The following is a 22,013-nucleotide window of genomic DNA, read 5'->3' as shown; positions in this document are numbered from 1 at the left end:
AAGGACAGGCACCCGCCATTTGGGTCTACTTCAACTTTCAAGCAAACATTTGCATTTGCTTGGTTGTCGAATGAATTTGAAGTCGACGTCATGACAGATTGGCACCAGCTTACTTCGGCTACATGCAAGAGCTTGTTGGAGTACAATCGAAGGTTTTATAAAGCATTACTCTCAGTGACCTCCTACAGATTTGTGCCATTGATAGAGTAGATAGAAAAGAAGTATTGTTGTGGGCTGCCTAAAGGGCTTCGCGATTATTGTACTAAGAACAGAGTGGCTACCCTCACCCAACTTATGGAAGTCACTAACACTTGTCTTGCCTTGTTGAAAGGAAAGGACAGTGGGTTTCCGAGCAACGAGAAAGGAGGGCAGCAAAAGAAAAATTCAGCGAAGAAGCCCTTTGTGAAAACCGCCCCTGAAGCGTCGCAGGGGTCAGAAAAGGCCACCAAAGACAAGGATTCAGCCGGAACTTCTGAAGCGCAGGCGAAGAAACAGAAAAGGAAGCCTTTTGTGCGCAAGTCGCTCGAGGAAAAGAAGGTCCTAATGGCTGAAAACAAATGCTTTATATGTGAGCAGCCTCGTCACTTTGCTACAAATTGTCCACAAAGGAAAAGACCAACTGACTCAAATTATAAAGAGGACCAGACATGCAAAAAGCCTAAACCCACGGCAGGTTTGGTGCCAGATATGGTGGGTGATAGGCCCAGTACAGAAGCCAGCGAGTTATGCAGGGCATGGGGTAAAGTTAGAGATCAGACAGCACTCATCTTCTTTGATCCAGGTGCCAAAGCAAACTTTATCTCACCAGAGTTAGCTATGAAGCTGGGCATCAGAGCTGAAGAGATGGGGTACACGGCACAGGCAGGGTTGGCATGTCCTGGCCACTCAGAGTGTGTTACTCCCATTATTGGAAAGATGCGTCTGCATATTCAGTCATATGTAGACACAGAAGAGTTCTATATAATGCCACTGGAAGGGAGCGATGCGCTACTTGGAATTCCGTTGATGTTCAGAGTGCATGGCGTGCTAGATGCATTGGGCAAGACGATCACCCTTCAGAGCATGGGGGCAAAACTCATGTTTTGGATGTAAAGCTCAAAGGGGAGTCTGTCCCTATTGTATCTGCTTCTGCTATCACTTCTGTAGTAAAGAATCATCTTTCTATGTACTTGATTTTTGCACGTGATGTCTCAGATAATTGTCAGTCAAATTTATCTGTGTTAGATAAAGAAAGGTCAGCATTCTTGCGAGAGTTTAGTGACTGTTTTTCAGATTTAGTACCGTCGTAATTGCCGCAAGAGAGAACTGAGGACCATCGGATAGATTTGGTGCCAGGGTGTAGCCCACCAAACACACCTCCCTACACGGTTAGCACGGCGCAGCAGAAAGAGATTATGGGCAAGGTTGAGGAATTATTAAAGAAGGGGCTGATTCAGCCTAGTTCTTCACCCTTTTGCTCCCAGTGCTCCTAGTGCAAAAAAAGGATGGCTCATGACGCATGTGTATTGATAACCGTGCGTTGAAGAAGAATACCATCAAGAATAGGTTTCCTATTCCTAGAATTGATGATATTCTCGATCGTTTAGAGGGTGCTGCAATTTTCAATAGGATAGACCTTAAGAGTGGGTACCATCAAATTCGTATAAGGCCAGAGGATGTGCACAAGGTTGCGTTTAGAACAACATTTGGTCTTTATGAGTTTCTAGTGATGCCGTTTGGGCTACAAACGCTCCTGCCACGTTCAATAGAATGATGGACCGGATTTTCTGCTCGCATCGACAGTTTGATGGGACGTTCTTTGATGACATGAGTCTATTCGAAGAATGAAGAGGAGCATAGACGTCTCTTCACCATTGTGTTCGAAGAGTTGCACAATCACACGTTACTTGTCAATCCTAAGAAAAGTGAATTCTTATTGGAAGAGACCCACTTTCTTGGCTACATATTCTCAAAGGATGGTGTCAGAATGGATCCCGCAAAGGTCAAAGCTATTAAGACATGGCCAGACTTGAAGACTGTGCACAATGTCAGAAGCTTCTTGGGATTGTGTTCCTACCATAGAAGGTTTATCAGGAATTTTGCAAAGATAGCATCACCTCTTCACGCTTTGCAAAAGAAAGAGGACACTTTCAGATGGACCTAAAAAGAGATTTCAGCTTTTAGTCTCTTAAAGGAAAAGTTGACTTCAGATCCAGTAATTGTTTTGCCAAATCTCAGGAAGTCATTTGTGGTCCAGTGTGACACGTGTGGCAGTAGCGTCAGAGCAATGCTAATGCAAGATGGACGGGTAGTAGCTTATGAAAGCCAAATTTTGCAAGGGCCAGAGAAGACCATGCAAGTTTATGAGAGAGCTCTTGGCCATGATTCATACGCTTTCTAGCTGGAAGCACTACCTCTTAGGTGCTGATTTGGTTGTCCAAACAGGTCATCAGACCTTGTGATACTTCTTGACACACTCAAAGTTATCCGAAAAGCATATGCGATGGGCAAACATTCTTTTTATGTTCCACTTCCAGATTATGCCTGTGGCAGGCAAGAAGAATGTTGTGGCTGATGCGTTATCAAGGAAGCCACAAATTTCAGCTGTGTCAATTCCTTATCATCATAAGTTAGATGACATGAAGGAACAGTATGCTACTGATGAAGATTTTGCAAGGATCTTTGAACAATTGCAAGAGGGGCAACATCACGAGCACTATCTCCTTAGAGATGGTTTTATGATGATGCATGGCAGACTTTGTGTCACTAGACCATTGCGACATAAGGTCATGGAAGAGAGTCATGTCCCACCGTATGCAGAGCATCGTGGTATTGATGCGACAGTTAAAGCGGTAGACATTCTTCTATTGGCCTACCTTGAGGAGAGATGTGGATGCCTTTGTGCAAGCATGAATGATTTGCCAAAAGGTCAAGTTTGACAAGAAAAAGGCACCAGGGTTGTTACAACCACTACCAATTTCGGATAAGCCATGGGAAAGCATTTTTATGGACTTTATCTTTGATCTTCCAAGAACGCCAACAAGGAATGATGGTATATGGACCATTATATACAGGTTCAGCAAGCAGGCCCATTTTATCCCTGTCTGGAAGAAGATAAAATCTGATCAGATGGCACGCGTGTTCATGTACAATGTGTTTAAGTACCATGGTATGCCACAATTGATTATCAGTGATCGTGATCCTCGCATAACCAGTTTGTTCTGGAGAGGATTGTTTGAGAGCATGGGCACTACGCTCAAGTTCTCGTCTTCATTTCATCCACAAACAGAGGCTAATTCTCCTGTTTTAGGTCTGCTAAAATGCTATGTGTCAGATAATAAGGGCAAGTGGGAACAATATTTGCCTATGCTTGAGTATGCATACAACAATACGTTGCATTCGTCCACAGGCAAGGCACCTTTTGAGATTGTTGAAGGCAGCAAAAAAGTTCCTTCCATTTTGCATACAAAGGACAAGATCTTTAAGGCAGATCGATATGTTGAGAACATGGATGAAATGTGTAAGAAAATTAAGGTTGCCTTGGAGAAGACTCGGGCAAAGCAGAAAAAGGTTACCGATCATCACTTGTTGTTATCACTTGGTGATTGGGTACTCTTAAGGTTCGAAAAGGCAAGGTTAAAGAAGATGAAGGGCAAGGAACAGTTGTTTCCTAAGCTCAACATGCGTTACTCTGGGCCTTTTTCAAGTGCTTGACAATATCAACGATGTCACTTACAGGTTGAAATTGCCTGATGCGTGGAAGATTCATAATGCGTTTCACGTGAGTCTTCTATGACCCTTCGTGGGTGATGTGCCAGAAGATATGCCAGATGAGGATCAGCCAGAAGTTGAGGAACTTGATGAGATCCTAGTACCTGAGTTTTGGCACAGAAGGACAGAAAAGTTGAAGGACATGTTGCAAGACACTACATGGTGAAGTTCAAGAACTATCCGCCTATGGATGCAAAGTGGATGGAAGAGCATGACCTGTAAGAGTCACCAATTGTATTGCAACTTTACCTTGAATCCTTTGGGTTATAGCTTTACCTTGAAGCCTTTGGGTTACAACCTACCTATGCCCCAACCCAACGTGTACAAAGGAGGGGTAATGATAGGGCTAGCACACCAAATGTACATATGAATTCAGTGTAATAGATGGAAATGACAAAAGTATGAAGGTCTCATTAAGTCATTTGTATCTATGTGGTGTGACCTTTCTTGCGGATACATGTGATGATAAAAGAGTGCTAACAACACAAGATCATCAGTGGCATGTATTTATGGTATGCAATCGAGGACGTTTGCAATTTCAAGAGGGGGGTATGTCACGAGTGAAAGCGCGAAGCAGAGGGTATCCGTAGGTGTGCGTCGCGATGTAGTGCAACATTGGGGCAAGAGCAGGAGGCACGGTGTAGCAGAGAAGAAGCGCTAGCAATCGAAAGCAGAGAGAGAGGGAGAGCTCATACGTTTTTGGGGAAAACTCAATAAGTGAGTTTTGGGTTTTCCCACTTTTTATTATAAGTTACTTTAAAAAAATGTGACGAGGTTCAATGTGAACTTGGACAAAGTATAAAAATGTACAAAAAGGGGTTATTTAGGCCTTTTAACTTAGCAAGACTCTTTGTGAGAAGATCTGCAAGGTTATCCTGTGTATGGATCTTAGTCAAGGTGACTAGAAGATCCTCCAATACCTGTAGTATAAAGTGGTACCGCACATCTGTGTTGGGTACGTGCATGAAACATGGCATTTTTGGTTTGATAGACAAACTCTGGCTATCACAACCCAGCACGGGTGTATGAGCAAGCATGCCAGGTTCTTTTGCAACTCTGCCCGACCAAATGGCCTTCTTTCAAGCCTCTGTGGCTGAAATATATTCAGCCTCAGAAACAACAATTTCAGCTTTCTATCTCTATTAATACGCATGCTCAAAATATGCTCTGCATCACCCAAATCCTTCGTAGCAAATGCTGAATTTAGCTTACGTTTCAGAGCATCCAGACTAGTCTTATGTTTCCCGGCAAGAAGCATGTCAGCAACATAGAGAACAAGTATGATGGGACTACCATCTTCATCCCTTTTTGTATACAAACAATGATCTGCATGGCTGCGTTTAAATCCTTGAGACAGCATAAAAGTGCCAAACTTCTATACCACTTTCGTGATGATTGTCTCAAACCATACAGAGCTTTTTTCAGATTGCATACAAGTTCCTCGCGTGTAGGAACTACAAAACCTTCAAGTTGTTTCATGTATATGTCCTCTTCAATGTCACCTGTAAAAACGTTGTCTTTACATCCATTTGATTCAATTCCAAATCAAGCACCGCAACCAGAGCAAAAAGGGAGCGTAAAGTTGTAAGCTTTACAACAAGAGAAAAGATTTCTTGAAAATCGATTCTTGAAAGTTGTAAGCTTTACAACAGAAGAAAAGATTTCTTGAAAGCGCAAAGCCGAGGGTATCGATAGGTGCGCGTCGCGATGTAGTGCAGGATTGGGGCAAGAAGCAGGAGGCACAGTGTAGCAGAGAAGAAGCACTAGCAATCGAAAGCAGAGAGAGAGAGAGAGAGAGAGAGAGAGAGAGAGAGTTGAAAGCGCGAAGCAAAGGGTATCGGTAGGTGCACGTCGCGATGTAGTGCAAGATTGGGGCAAGAAGCAAGAGGCACACTGTAGCAGAGAAGAAGCGCTAGCAATCAAAAGCAGAGAGAGAGAGAGAGAGAGAGAGTACGTTTTTGGGGAAAACTCAATAAGTGAGTTTTTGGTTTTCCCACTTTTATTATAAGTGACTTTTAAAAAAAAGTGTCGAGGTTCAATGTGAACCTGGACAAAGTATAAAAATGTACAAAAAGGGGTTATTTAGGCCTTTAACCCAACAACGAGGACGTGGCAACTGTTAACTATGTCACGAGGACGTGGCAACTACTAACCTTAGTTGTTGGTTCTTTCCAATGATTTTTGTTTCTATTTTTGAGACCCTCTTTTTGAAGTTGCAAATGGTCCGACATTGTATGGCCAATGAGAACGGTAGTTTCACCCGCACACGGGAAGTTGGTCGGCACTGGAATTCGTATAGTAAGAGGATGTCTAGGCTCAGTCCAAGGTCATGTAGGTTCCCCCATTGTACTTAGCAAGTTGGTGGATACTAGGAAGTGAACTCAATAAAGGCATAAAGTCAAGGTGGGATCACCAACAGAAAGTATCTAACAGTTGGGCCACATTGAATTTTAGATGCGGTCCCAATGAGGATAGATGGTCAGAAGACTAGTGGGAGTCCAATGGAAGCATCCCCTAAGATTTAGGGAACTGCTATTTTGGGCCGCGAAATGTGTTCGCGTCATTACCTTCGGAATGACAAGGGGAACATTTTACAACTCTGCCACGAAGTCAACTGGGCAACCAGTCAGACACTTTTAGGCGGCAACCTCAAAACGGGAAATGGCTTGTAAACACGCCAAGTGGCACATTTCTATGCAGTTTCCTCATGCATGAAGAAGTGGCGCTGAATTTAGTGAGAGAGGGCTCGTTTTTGCAAGAACTGTCACAGATTAAGAGCTCTGGAGTGCTTCCTTTCCACTCTATGTACAGTTTGGTGCTAGGAGTGATGGCCTGCACGCTATACACTGCTCTCTCTCTCTCTCCCCTACGTGCAGTTATGTGATGCCCCGCAAGAGGCCTCTCTCTCTCTCCTCGAAGAGGGAGAACTTCAACCCTCTGTCATTGAAGAGCTTAACACGATCAAGGAACAAGTACGGGCCATCAAAGAAGGTGGGGAGCAACAAAAAGAAATGACGACCTCGTGGGTAGATGTCATCACAAAGACCCAACAGAAAGCAACAAAGGCCGAAAAATGGATCGAGATTGTCAAGAAAGGGAAAGGCAAGGGAAAGGCAAGGAAATAACTCCCACCCCCACACCAACCATCATCAACCTGACACTCGAAGAGGAGCAAAGGAGACGTGTGCGGGCCTTACACGTAAGGGTATGTGGCCTCATAGACCAAGATAATGTAGACAAAGAGGTGAAAGAACTCATGACCTTGGTGGGGGTCAACGAGCAGACGCATACAAGGGCTTGGAGAGTGGGCACTAAGAAAAGTGGGAGCAACGGAGAAACCTCGAAGGAAAGGGCACTCATTCTCCGCTTCCCCTCCATGGAAGCGAAGAAAGATTTCTTGAAGAAGAGAGCGACTCTAAAGAAGACGGGCATCTTTCTTGGAGATGACCTCACCCTCTCGCAGATTGCTCATATGCAAGAAGTAATGCCGGAAATAAGAGCCGCAAGGGAAAAGGGGAAGATTGCCTTCTATAGGGATGGAAAGGTGGTGATATTGGAGCGACGCCCTGCATGACGGTGCGAGACCTATGGGACCACACTAAAGATGGCAACCTGGAATTGTAACGAGTCACTCCGTCTTGATGTAGGGGCCTTTGAGGATAGCTTTATGGGGAGAGACATCATTTTCTACTCTGAGACGCATCAAGCACCGAGACAATCCATGCCGCAGGTGAGCAGATATAGATGGGAGACAGCCTGCAGACAAGAGACCAGATCGGAGCATCGAGGACGAGGCTCAGGGGGAGTGGCAGTTCTATTCAGGGAGGAACTGCAACCAATGATATATATAGCACGCAAGGATGAACAGGCTAGGTACATGTGGGTGAGGCTCAAGGCAAAGACGGGCAGATACCTCTACATTGCTATTTGTTACTTCCCTCCTAGTACGTCGGTATATGCATCACCTAGAGGACAATCCCCCTTTGCTATTTTGGATAATGACATATGGGAGTTTCCAAGGATGGGGACATTATTATACTAGGGGATTTCAATGCTAGGACTACCCACTACCAGACAATATTCTATGATACTTCCGAAGAGATGCTCAGGGAGCTGGACGTCACAGAGATGGGTCTATCCAGACTATCACAAGATGAGGAATACACTGAGTATGGTAGATACTTGATAGATATGGGAACCGCACACAGATTGGCCATTGTGAATGGCCTAGAAAGATTTTCGACAGCTGGAGGTTTTACTTGCTTTCCACACCGACATGGTGCGAGCACAGTGGATTATGTTATGGCCTAGCCAGGTCTCATCCCATTCTTTCAGGATTTCATGGTAGTTGATCATGCTATCGTGTCTTTCACCCTGACCTTTCAGTTCAGCACAGCTCCATTAGGTGGGGTCCCCATACACACTCGGTATACCTTCATGAGGGAGACGGATTCTGTGTATATGGATGAGATATACAGGCAGCTATGCACCCAGGAGCCGGGACGGCCACTAGATGAACTCACTCAGATTTTGACAGAGACACTCCATGACGCAGCATCAGAGGCATACCCCCACAGCAAGCCCATACGGAGACGATCTGGGAACATGCCCCAGAACAGTTGGTATGATGAGGAGTGCAAAGAGACGAGGATCAAACTACAGAGGGAAGTGTTCACGGGTATTACCAAACATCGACAGTCACGGATTATCTTTCGCCGCCTAGTGCCACAAAAGAAAAGGGCCTATCTATCTCAGCTGGAGCGGGATCTATATCAGCTATTTATAAGTCAGGACTCACGCGAAGCATGGAGGCTATTCCACGAGCATTCACCACCACCCGCGGTCACCTCCATTGAGACATGGGGGGAATATGCCACATCTCTCTACACAGTATCAAGGCAACCACCTCTGTCGGACCCACTAGAGACATGTCTAGAGACAATTTCTTTCTTTACTGCGGAGAGGGTAAGGAAAGCCATTGACAGGATGAAGACAAGGAGAGCGCATGATCATGATCGTCTAGTAGCAGAGCATTTCATCCATGCCAGGGATATGCTTGCAGAGCTCCTGGCTATGATGTTTAATCGAGCCATGTATGAAGGCTTCCCGGAGACCTGGAGTATGTCTACGATTGTGCCTATTTTCAAGTCAGGAGATCCCATGATTCCCGCGAATTATCGCACCATCATGGTTGGCCACACATTAGCTAGGTTGTATGCATCCGTCCTTGAGCAGGAGCTGAGTAGATGGGCAGAGCGAGAGGGAATAAGAGCACCAGGGCAAGCAGGTTTCAGGAGAGGTTTCTCCACTCTGGACCAGATTCTGACACTCAGAGCTATTATTGAGGAGGGTAGACACCACGGCAAGAGAATCTATTGTAGCTTTGTGGATTTCCGCAAAGCTTTCGACACAGTGCCGAGAGCCAGACTTATACACAGACTACACGACATGGGTGTGCCTACAGAGCTGATATGGGGTATTCTGGCTCTATACAGGACAGTGATGGGACGGGTACGCACCACTGAGGGAATGTCTGACATGGTCCACTCCACTATCGGAGTAAAGCAAGGATGCCGACTATCCCCGACTCTTTTTGGGATGTATGTGGATGAGTTTTCAACTATGTAGAGCAGCAGGGAGACAGGGGGGCTCAGCTAGCAGGGACATGGATTCCACTGTTACTATATGCTGATGATATTGTGCTGATTTCAGACTCCCCAGAGGGGATGCAGCGTCATTTGGATGCTCTGCATACATTGGCTCGTGACAATGGATTGTCGGTCAATCTGGGAAAAACCAAGGTTATGGTGTTCAACACCACACCACAGTGGGTCAGGAGGTCGGCACCCACATTTATGTATGGCCAGGAGACTGTGGAGTACACAGATGCATATACCTATCTTGGGGTAGTATTCAGTGGACCGGTATTTTCACTAAGGAGAGCATCAGAGACTAGACTGACGAGAGCATATGCAGCTTTGGGAGGACTGGAGAGGATGTGTTCGCAGGTTCAGTTTCAGGAACCGCGCACAAAGCTATGGCTCTTTGACACTCTAGTGACTCCAGCTATGCTCTATGGAGTTCAGGTATGGGGACCCTCAGTAGACCACCATGGGAGATCTGGTAATACAGATGGATGGCGATGTATGGAGAGGCCTCTGGTCTCTATGATCGCCCGGATGATTCGGGCTAAGGCCTCAGTACCACATGAGATTATCCGAGCCGAGCTAGCCGCCCCCCCCCCCCCTCGTGGTGGAGGCACTGACGAGATCGGTGTCCTTTATGCACGGTTTATGGGATCTCCCCAGAGACAGATACGCTCGGCTTGCCCTGGAGTCATCTCAACAACTAGCTCTACAAGGCGATACAGCATGTTGGTATGGACAGATGGCATCATGGTTCCAGTCGCAGGGTCTCAATATGGATAGATTACCTCCGTTTCAATACTCCTTGGATGCACCCTCCTTGTCTCTCACACGGACAGAGATCACCAGGCTCATACGTCAGGATCTGATTCAACTAAATACCAAGAGCACATGGATACAACCGACACGGGAGTTGGGCACGAAGATGGCCTTCTACAGAGAGCATCTTCTCCAACTCACGGAGGACGGATTTGTGACTAGGCCACCATACATGGATACACACTTATCTCTTGGAATAAGATGCGCTATTGGACAGATACGCACATCCTCACATCAACTCCAGATCGAGACTGGCCGATTCCGAGGGGTACTGGCAGGAGCCACGATATGTCACCTATGTAACTTAGAGCCAGAAACAGAACTGCACTACACATGCCACTGCCCGGCATACTATGAGATACGCGGACGCTTCCACTGCTTGTTTAGAGAAGGGTTCGGACATTTTTCTAGAGTCATGAGATACAAGGATCAGAAGTGTCTCGGATTATTCCTGCTAGAGCTGCACAGACTTAGGGAGAGCTTGCTGAGGACATCAGGGGAAAGACAGTCTCAGAGACGAATCACAGAGTTCTTTACACCAGACAGAGGAGAGCAAATGGAGCAGTCATTACAGCCTACTCATACTAGAGGTACACTGCTTGACAAAGCCACTGAACTTGGCAGATCCAGACGTCCACGACCTCGGGGGGTCTCCCACTACCGACGAAGGTTGCAACAAAAGATACAGATCACTCTAGCTCGAAATGCAAGACGCCAAACCAGAGTTCTGACCATGGAGGAAGTCGATGAGATCCGACAACGACCGATGAGAGATTTCATCTAAACCCACAAACCCCCCCTCCCCCCCCCCCCCCCCCCCCCCCCCTTTTTTTATTCCCTTTCTCCTTAGTGCCTTAGTGTTTTAGTGTTAGTTCTTTGTAACTTGGTAACTTTGTAACCTGGTAATTTCCGTACCCAGACATGGTATCAGATTCACCAATTGTAACTTTTTGGTCTCATAGGTCATTTTGGCCTTTTGAAGAAGTTAATATAACATTTCATTTCATTTCTCTCTCTCTCTCTCTCTCTCTCTCTCTCTCTCTCTCTCTCTCTCTCTCTCTCTCTCTCTCTCTCTCTGTGTGTGTGTGTGTGTCTGTGTGTGTGTGTGTGTGTGTCTAAAGTAAAGAATTTCAGGTGAAAGCCAAAGCCTACCACCCTACGGGCCGGTTACAGTAACTCCCCGCACCAGATTCAACCGCTGATCTCCGGGAACTCTTGGAATAGCCAATGCTAGACCAAAACCGTGAAGTGTTTGAAAACAGCAGCAACCAGCCAAATGCTCCTATTTATCGCCAAAATTAACTGGTAGCCGAAAAGGTGAATCGGATGATAAAAGGGGTGCATCAACCAGAGCAATGAAACCCTCTCCATGTGTGGACAGCCACCTGCAATCAACCGTCTCGCCCTAGCCACAAACCCCACCAGGATTCCTGTGACATTTCATGCTGGCTGCAGTCAGAGTTGGGTCCTCTTTTCCGTTCCAGCTCGAGCTCCGCTCTTGCTCCTCTCTTCCGGTCCGGTCAGGTAGTGCCTCGTCATCACCTTGTGACAAGAATCAACAGACAGTCTTGGCATTTGATAGTATACTTCATGGATTTGGGGATCACACCTCTGTAGTGATCAGAAGATTTGGAAGAATTCTCAAGGACCGCACCTTTGAGATGTTCAGTTAATAGAAGATTTTTTTCTTGTTATCAAATGTTTATTGAGAAAGACAAATACAGAGAGATCAACAACCTATATAGGGCGTAAGGAACTTATAGGCCAAAATAGAGACATCCATTCTTACAGATTCCTCTTCAAATGTCCCCCCCCCCTCCCGCCCCCACACACACATACACGTAGGAAGCTTTTGATTCTTCAACGTCCCTCAAAATCAGCACAATTCAATCAAGGGGGCATATGAGGGACACCACAAATTAATAGCTCTAAACCAGACGCCCCGCAAACCTGACCATCGCTGCCTAGAACAGACGCCCAACAGGCACTCCCAGCAGTAGAAACCGTGAAAGACATGGCATACATGAACAATATGTGAAGAACTCATAGTTACCCGGAACGCGGAACGGGAACGGCGACGGGATCCCCGCGGAACGGGGGAACGGCTAGGGGTCCGGAACGGGAACGGCGCGGAACGGGAGGTTAAAAAACACCCAAATAGTGCATTTTTTAGCTCCTTGTGTTTAAATACAAGGAGTATTAGAGTGCTTTGACTCTAATACTCACAAAAAACTCGTTTTGAAGACCATTCAACCTTGCTATGACTAGATGAAGATGAGAGAGAGAGAGAGCTTGAGAGAGTGAGAGGAGAGACTCGAGAGAGTGAGAGGGAGAGGGAGATATTTGAGAGAGTGGGAGGGAGAGGAAGAGAGCTTGAAGGCTTGAAGCCTTGAGCCTTGAGAGAGTGAGTCTTGAGAGGGAGAGATCTTGAGAGTGTGAGAGGGAGAGAGCTTGACCCTTGAGGATTAGCTTGTGGAGAGAAAGGGGGAGGGGGGTGCATTTTATGAGTCCTTGAGGCCTTGCACACTTCAAAAAGAAGCCCAAACATTTACTTCAATTTTTCCAATTTTTGCCAAATTTGTTTGTAGCCATTGGCCGTTCCAGGGGCATTCCGGAACATTCCGGGGGCGTTCCGGAACGTTCCGGAATGGCCATTCCGGTTTGCACTGGCCACCTGGAACGTCAGACATTCCGGGACGTTTCGGAACGTTCGGGAAGGGAACTGCCCCCCGGAACGCCGGAACGGGGGCTAGGGGGCGTTCCCCGGTAGTTCTTCAAGAACTACCTCAGCAACGCCCGGCACAGCCACATAACAGCGCCCACTCCCGATTATCTGCCCCTAAGAGACATAAGCACTCAACTACAAACTCCCCCCTCTCAACTCCCACATGGAGGACACAATTGTAGAGCTGCTACATGACTATGAAGAAGCAGCTAATTTATCACACTTCCAAGAAGACTCGGCATAGTACGCCTCCAATTCCTAGCAATCAATCCTCAGACATTATAACCAGCGCCAACAAGGTCTTGTCCATCTGGACTAAATCTAGCACGCCTATATTCTGAGAGTAACCCATAACGACTTCAGTATCTTCACCAGGCGCACTGAATCATCTGAAGCCAGCTCTACTTTCTGTAAATGCAAAAGGGAATACTTGATTTTTTATGCAGAGTGTAGACATGTTTGATGTAGCTTACTCAAAAAAAGCAAAAAGCACTTAATCCTTACAGACTATTCGAGAATAACACAAAAACAATGAACTTCAACCAGATGATCTGCTTACTCTGAACTTGCAACTCACAAGGAAGGTGCACTTTAGATGCAAACAATACCTGATTGCGTTCATAAAGCATATAATTTTTTGTAAAATATTTATGAGTATCACGTCCCTTAGCCAGCACCTCCGGATCAACAGGTCCAAGTATGCCCACAACTCTTGCAAGGAGTGTCCCTAAAGAATCATTTTGAAACAGCACCTGGTGGACCATAACCAATTACAGTTCAACAAAACTATCTTTAATAACAAACAGTAGAGCAAAAATGTAAATATACAATAGCTAGCACATTGTTTTGCAGAGGAAAGAGAATTATATTGGCATAAGCAAATTTAGATATAGCTTGCAACCTCATTAATTAAAACAAAAGCTGACAATCACCCACTTCAACCACAATCCCAAAGCCTCAAGAGCAACCTATTACCAAGGAAAGGTCTAATATGTTCTTCAGTCACAAGCTTCAGGGATCAAGCATTGGAACAAGAAGTTCTACCAGAAACTGTGGAATGCAAGCACTATCAAATCCTACGCTGCTGCTGTAGTCAGATTAACGATCATTCTACCTTGTCAATCAGCTTACTAAACTAATCAGAGTCAATTTAGCTTATTCCTGGTCCAATCCTATATCAGATTAACATAAAATAGCTGCTTTTGATGTCTCAAGACAATGGGATCCTTCGCATGCTACATAAGCCATACTAGACATGAACACAATATGTTGAGTCTGACTCTTTCCTAACCGGACAAATTGTTTTTCCCCAAAATCACAGGTACAGTAATTTAGATGAAAAAGTGTGGTAAATGGGCTAACATCTGAAGCACTGTTCTTCCCCAAGGTCACAGGTAGAAATTTACATGAAAAGGTGTAGTAACCAGGCTAACGTCTGAAGCATCACACATGTTGCGTGGTCTCTACAAAGGACACGTACTAGTCGCAAACAAAAGTTCTTGAACTGAAAAAGACTATCTTAAAATTTCAATATGCATAACAAACATTCCAAAACATGTTAATCCAGAATGAAAAATACTAACACTATATTGCACTCACATTTCCCGTGCACAGCTCAGCCAATATGCACCCCAAGGACCATATGTCTATTTTTTGATCATATGGAAGCCCAAGGATGACCTCAGGTGCACGATAGGATCTTGACTGTACATATGAACATAAGTGATCTGTTTGGAAGCAGCTACTACCAAGGTCGATAATTTTTATCTCGCAACGACTGTAGCTCTTTACCAAGATATTTTCAGGCTTCAGATCACAATGAATAATACCCAATCTATGTAAATACTCCAATGCTTCAAGGCACTGGAGGGTGATAGACTGCATTAAAAGAAGATATTAGAACTTTTGAAGTATTAGAAGGGAAATTGTGAACATCGTGAAAAAGAATCGGAACACACCTGCAAGCGAGGCATAGTAAAATATACCTCCCCCCCGGACTCTCTATTGAATTTATGAAACTCGTACAAATTGGCACGTAGCAGCTCGCATACAATAAAAAGGTGTTCCTGTATAGCAAGAAAAGCTACTAAGCTGCTCCATATATCACATGATCCAAAGCTTTTGCATGAAAGGACAACGTTTACATTACTTTAATACATACATAATACTTGTATAGCTCAACATACCCGATGATAAAAATAATCGTAGAGCCGCAAAATGTGATACTTGTCTGCTGGATCATGCTTATTGACAAATTTGAGCAGCTTTATCTCATCAAGGCTTTGATCAAAGAAATCCTTGTTGTTTTTAATAATCTTCAGGCAGACATCCATTCCAGTGTGTAAATCATGCGCTTGTAAGGCCTTGCTGAAGGCAGCGGAACCTAAATACTCGGTTACATGGTATCTTCCAGCAATCACAGAGTTTATCATTACAGGAAAATCTTTGTCCTCCTCAAATCCAGTCCTACGTAAAGCATTTTAGGAAGTCAGCAAAATTCTGCAGCAATCTAACAAAGTAGATATTTGTTGTGTGTATGCATGGATGCATGTCTACACGTACACACATTTGTAAGAATGTTAACTCGTGCATACGTGTGGGTGTATGTTACGACATTTTCAGAAACAAAGATAGCATTTTAGCATGCTTCCTTGTGGTCTTTCACAATAATGTGTTCTCTTTGTCTGCAATAGATACCAGTTTCTTCGCATCATGTGGCAATTGTGACTGATGTTTCATTGATGTCCATGGACTCATTCGCAGTTTTTAACCTTCTCTACAAGGCAGTCCCTACAGCTTTCTGCTAAATTGGTGCAACTAACAATTCCATTCTAGGGATGTAATTTGACTGTTTCTAGTCGTCCACGCTCCTCTCCATCTCATTGAGGAGAAGAGAGTAACTTTTGGTAATTCTTTTTCTCTGTGGGTTTCCCTCACATGTGATTTACAAATGTATGTAGGTGCTCGGTAGGTACAGAAGTATGTACGAGCATATACAAACACAGTCACACATGTATGTATGAATTTAAGAACATATGTATTAATGAATCTGTGTGTATATGTGCACCCATGTATCTACCTTTTACTCCACAAGGTCAAAACATCTAAATTTCTGCACCTAAGAAAGGCTAGAACGCTTGCAAAACAAACAATCAAGAGACCCATATAAGAAAAGATATACAAATTTAAATTGAATGTACAACTAACTATACAGAATATACTGAAAAAAGTGAATGCCTTCTAGGTTTTATAATTATCATCAAGACGAAACCAGAGCCGCATATAGGATTACAAATGACTTGCGAGACCAAGATAAAAACTGCCTACACAAACAAAAAGCATTAATCTGACAAGTCAGCCCTTCTACTTTGCAGATAGACTCTCTTTTAAAAGGTCAAGCATGACGATACTTTGTCATTGATGAAATAAAGGACATAGCTTCATGAGCTATAACAGCATTTTATGCTCTAATATTGCAGTCTTCATCTGATATAGGTTTGAGCATGCATTTTTTAATAATATACATCTTCCAGATGTTTGGCAAGTATCATTTCTTGTCATGTGACAGGAATCTTTTCTCATCTTTTTTTTCACATCTTTATTTATTTTCAACAAAACTGTGAGCTAAAACAAAATATACCACTGACATCAGAACCAAATCAAGATAACAGGGTGCTTACACGTCCTATGGTGTATTATAAACGATCCCTTGGTTTAACTCCCAGTACCAACCAATTACAACGCAGGATCTTAAGACTTACGAAGGACTATCACAATAGCAGGACAAGGCACGGAACACAAGCAAGGCCTACCTATTCTTTCTGTGTACAATTCTGAGATCGAATACTTCATACTGGTCTCCATCAGCCCCCAATGTTCTCAACTCCTCTTGAGCAATTGCAGCTTCATCATCCTCTTGAGCTAAAGGCTCACTGGCTTTGGGCAAGGAACCTCCCATATTGCAGCCCACGTCAGAATCCTCTCGAGCCTCTAGACTCACATACTCATCAGTTGAATGAAGAGACCCACTTGAGTGGTTTGATGGCGTGACATTGGGAAGATTGTCCTCGCTCGAACCAATGCCTGGTGATGAGTTGTTGCTCTTCCTCTTCCATGCAGCCAAAGTACCATCGGGCCCCACCAATCCACTACCATATCCTTCAGTCTCTTCTCCTTGTATTGTACTTTCTCTGTTTGACCAGAGTGATTTACCGGAACCTGCTCTTGATCCTGCAACATCACATGTGCTTGAAGGAGATGGGAATGAAAAACCCTCAAATACAAAGCCACCATTGTCCTGACCAGCCTTGTTGTTACAACTGCTTGATTGCCTGCTCTTTAATTGTTCCTTGGTTTGGAGACCTGCATCCAGATGACTCCTTCGAGTAGCCTCCCTCTGACCAGACTCTTTAGCATGACCCCACTCTTCACTGTAGTACTGTAAAATCACATCTCGTTCATCCTCATCTTCATCCAGGTGACGGACAGGAGCACTTTTCACTTCTACATGCCTTCCCTCCTTGTTGCTTGAAAGGTCTTGAGATTTAAAAGGCCCATGAGCTGGCCCATATGCAACCAACTCTTGATATCTGACAGACTCTCCATCACCCTCACTACTCCCTCCTAAAAGGCTATCTCTCACCTCACTGCCGATATCTGCAGCATCACTACTTACTAGGAGTCCTGACCTCACAGACCCATGATTGTCATCATCAGCCACATCTGCTCGGCGATCATCAGGTCGGTAGGCACTCGACCTTAAATCAATTTGTTCTAACTGATCTGCTTGATACATAAAGCCTTTCCAAACTGGCTGAGAAGCCATTAAATTAATTTCCTCAGAATCGTATAGTTGGCCATCATAATCATTGCCTGCATTGTTACCTCTTGACGAGTTTAAAACATCGTCAACATTGCTTGTCAAATATATAGTTGAATAAGCAGCTTTAGATCGATCCATCTGCTCTTTTGACTCAGACATCTGCAATCTGTGAGCTTCTTTCTTGGCTGCTTGCTGCCTGTAGTATTCTTCACCTGAGAAGTAAGATTCTTCTTCCACAAATGACCGGTCATCTTCATCTAGCTTATTTGACTGTTTGGCATCAGCAAGAAGACTCTTGTCTGTGTGTTGCCTTGCCCTTTCATCATCACTTGGATAATCAATTTCATGCGCAAGAAACCACTCTTCATCTTCAATTGGCTGTCGGTGATAACCAGGATCATCGTCATCTTCCCACATGTCAGAATCACAGTAATCATCTGGATACCATTTTTCACTCTGACCATCCACAGCAGTTGCAAAACCAGAGAGCTGTTCGGATAAATCCTCGACTATACCTTGGCTCACTGACAGTCTTGACACTTGGCGCTTTAAACCTGCAGGTCCCAAACACAAAAGGGTTCAAGCTCACTTAAGCAAATGACAGTTTCCATTCTCTGAAATCCTTATGCCTGTTAAGATTTCAGCACCCTTCCCGCGACATCAAATGGATGCATCTTCCTTGCACGCACTTGTTCATGTTCAAATATGAGAACTTGCAAGCTTACCGACAACTCACTTAAATCAAGTACAAGGAACAAATGAAAAAATATACAAACCTAAAGTTGACATATCTTGACCCATCAAACCATCTGTTAGCACTCCCCACCCTAGAGGCCCCTCCGGAGTGCTTGCCATGCTTTTGAAGGCAGCTGACTCAAAGCTCCTCGTTGAATTCTCATTCTCTGCAGTGGATCCACCTTCCTTCAGAGTATCCATATTTTTGTCCACTGAGTGAATTCTGACCGGAGGCAATCTTGGAAGCGTTTCTGGGAGACTCAATCCATTTGCAGTTAGGTCCTGACTGTTTAAAAACGGTGTACTGTCAGCTAATCTGCAACCTGGAACTGAACCATTGATCTCGAACTTTTGCAACTCGTCACCATGCCAACTATACGCACCAGCATCTCTCTCATCACCCAAGTCTGCATACTCAAGTACGCTTCTTTGATGATCCTCTTTGAGGAGAGGCTTCAAGAAGGAAAGAGGTAATGGAGTCTTTAGTGCTGGTTCTTTAAAAGGCCCTTCCCTGGTTGAATTTGGCAAAAAACCATTTTGTAGCTGCAATGTTGCATCTCCTACTTCGTGAACCTTTGCTCTTTCTCTATCTAATGTTGCCTTCGTAGCAAAACGGGTTGAACTTGGCACTTCCAGTTCCGCTTGGACAGAATGGTACTCTTGTTTCTCGACACCCTTTGTATTACACTGGACGACATCCAGGTCAAATGTGCCACAAGCCACCCTCAGTTCATTGCTCACTGACTCTTTTCTCTGTGCTTCAGTCTTGCATGAAAGTTTATCAGGACCTTGCAGTGTTGGAGAGCTGGAAAAGTTAGTGCTTGATTGCTGTTGCCAAAGCAGCTCCAAATTTCCTTGGGTTGAGGATGGCTCAATAACCTTCTGGACCCCTGGCAGTGAATGCCAATCTACAGCCAAAGGCTGTGACAGGGCTGCTGTTGAACTTCCTGATGAGGGTCTGTCTACATCCTTACACACAGACCCTTGCATTGTGCTGTCAAAGCCATGCATAGGAGAAGTAACATGACCTGCCGTGGAGCAAACTGTCACCGACTCTGGTTGACTCCTGCTGTTCATGAACGCGAAGTCTTCAGCCACTGCACATAATGGTTCTTGGGACTTGGATTGACCAGATTCATACTCTATGTACAGTTGCTTCTCTGGAGGAGACTTTGCCCTCCCTCTTGAAGAGCCTCGTCTCAATTCGTCAGATGCATGCAAAAAACTTCTGTCTAATGCAGGCAACCTTCCAGACATAGCTGTCTGTTCGTTTGTGCTAGCCTCCAACCTGTCAATGTCCTGTATTACCGCATCTAGATTGTTAGGTGCAGACGAGCGCAACTGCAAGTCCCAATCGAGAACATTTTCAGATGATAAAACGGGATTCTCTCCTGTACTTCTTGACAACAGTTCTGCTTTGAAAGCTGCCTCCGCCTTGGCAAATTGATTTCTTTGCAAAAATTCCAGAATAATTTCAACTGGATCGGCCATTGCGTCAGAGGACGTTAATGTGCACAAGTTCAACCAAGAAAAACTTGCATCCCCAACACTGCATAAAAAAACGGTCAATGATGTACGCCATGACAAGTGCTATGGCTACAAAGGCCATCTCAACATAGCAGGGTGGCTCAAAAACATGCCATTCAACAATTACAAAATGTAAAGATAAGGCAACCCTTACCATCCTGCAAGAAGCCACCAGCGGCTGCAAATTTGAATTGAAAATCTGAAACTGGTATACTACTACAATCATCACTCCTTCCCCTCGTTGCAAAACATGCCGGAGAGCGGTAGGAAGGGCACTCGCCTCTATTCATCACAGTCTGTGGGATGAAAGATAACTGAAGATATAAAGTCCTACCCAAGATGTTGCCTTCAGGTGCCTTCATTCAGGTATTCTTTAGCCATAGCCTGCAGATCTGCTCCTTCTGCATGACCTCTTTGCGAGTGAAAGGATCTGCAATTTAGCCGGGCAGGAAAGTGCACGCCAGTTTTCTCAGGAGAAGCCTAATGCTGTCTCTTTATCATTAATGCAGAGATGAAGGACAGCAATTCTGCACAGAAAAATGGGTTCACCGAGCGGTAAGAAAGACTGGGGGACAATTTTGGCGAAGGAATGGAGAACGACGAGCATGAAGCATGGAAAATAAGAACAGAAAAATGGGGAAATTTGGTGGGCAGGTAAAGAAAAAGAAAAAGAGAGAGAGAGAGAGAGAGGCGAGGGCCCTCAACTACAGAGTCAGAAGAAGGGAAAGCCTGCAAACTCACGGTCCAAAAAACAGTGAATTGAAAAATTTACGGGGGGGAAGATGATGACAAAACTACAAGAACATCGCGTCACAGGCATTTTGAACCCAATTTTTAAAGGTTATCAAAGTTTATTCATGGCTTCTACGAATATCCTTCTCGTGGTTTTGTTGTGTTCCTTCTTCCTCATATGCAATGCAACTCCCTAATGCAAAGAGAGTTTTTATTAAAGTGAACTAGTATAGCCTTGCCGCAGCCTCTCTTTCTCTCTCTCTCTCTCTCTCTCTCTCTCTCTCTCTCTCTCTGCGTCATTGTGTTTCCCGGACGCTGCAGGCGACACTGTCGGATTAATCTGTTGTTGACGCGTGTCAGGGGGTAATCTGTTGTTGACGCGTGTCAGGGGGAGGAACCGGAATTCCCTCCCCCTCTATCTATTAGTATAGATGATACACCTTGGATCATTAGTGAAAGCCATAGTAGCTAGTGCCAAACATACGGCTTGGTGCAGCTAAGATGCTCACAAGATCCCTAGCCAACTCCTTCCGTCATCAATGAGAGTTTGAAACACGGCATTGCAAAAGCCAACAAATATGAGGACTCATGGGCCCAAAACTAAAAGAACAAGACATTGTGCACACTAAAAAATAGTTTGCAAGGCAGGAGTCAATGTTGTAAGAGTATACTTACACATAACTCTTACCTCTTTGAAAAAGCATGGACTACAATGCGAAGGTAACATGAGGCAGTGTTGTACGAGGATACCCACACACAACACTAATCTCCTTGAGCCACACCTCAACTAGATGTGTCTTGTGGTGGGCTACAACCTCTTTGGTGCAATGGAGGTGCACAAGACAACTTTGAGAGCATGCAATGAATATAGTTTAGTTCAAATTACCATTATCATTGTGTACAAGCAGCGGCAACTCAAACTACAACTTTCATGAGTGATCTTTCATTTTGTCAATTTGGATAAAAAAGCAAGAGAGGCCTCAGTCTAGTGCTCACATATCTTGATCTGTAGTGTTAAATTCTAGGTTGAAACTCCAAAATTTCAATGTAATTCCATTGGACCTTAAGTTTTTTTGTATTTTATTTATAAATCGAGGTTAATACCATAGATTCTAGCATAAATCTATGGAATTTCGTGATAGCGTATCAATTAAAATAAAACAATACACGAGCTTACAATCCATGTTACCCATCCATTATAGAAAGTTCATTGCTTCCATGATTGTTTAGTTTTGTTAACATAGAGATGTTTGAATGT

The 22,013-nt window shown here is 44.4% G+C and overlaps 1 protein-coding gene across 3 annotated transcripts in view; it reads right to left on the bottom strand.

Moving 5' to 3' along the window:
* Positions 1-20,781, bottom strand: part of LOC147435949 (uncharacterized) — a 51,574-nt gene extending 30,793 nt beyond the window's left edge. For 2 of the 3 annotated variants that reach the window (XR_015185145.1, XR_015185144.1), the window contains exons 1-7: positions 20,178-20,781; positions 18,538-20,045; positions 16,752-18,315; positions 15,126-15,405; positions 14,898-15,005; positions 14,539-14,817; positions 13,548-13,691 (exon numbers count right to left, since the gene is read on the bottom strand). Coding sequence is in view for 1 of the 3 variants with exons in the window: in XM_086488851.1 (XP_086344977.1) it covers positions 13,548-13,691; positions 14,539-14,817; positions 14,898-15,005; positions 15,126-15,405; positions 16,752-18,315; positions 18,538-19,987 (3,825 nt within the window). In the remaining 2 variants the exon portion in view is untranslated. The remainder of the gene's footprint in view (positions 1-13,547; positions 13,692-14,538; positions 14,818-14,897; positions 15,006-15,125; positions 15,406-16,751; positions 18,316-18,537; positions 20,046-20,177) is intronic. The other variant, XM_086488851.1, reaches the window with a different exon arrangement.
* Positions 20,782-22,013: the final 1,232 nt, after the last annotated feature.

The sequence above is a fragment of the Adiantum capillus-veneris genome, chromosome 18 (genome assembly GCF_014529385.1).
Source record: "Adiantum capillus-veneris isolate H3 chromosome 18, ASM1452938v2, whole genome shotgun sequence".
Classification (NCBI taxonomy): domain Eukaryota; kingdom Viridiplantae; phylum Streptophyta; class Polypodiopsida; order Polypodiales; family Pteridaceae; genus Adiantum; species Adiantum capillus-veneris.
This window is presented reverse-complemented; position numbering and strand designations above follow the sequence as displayed.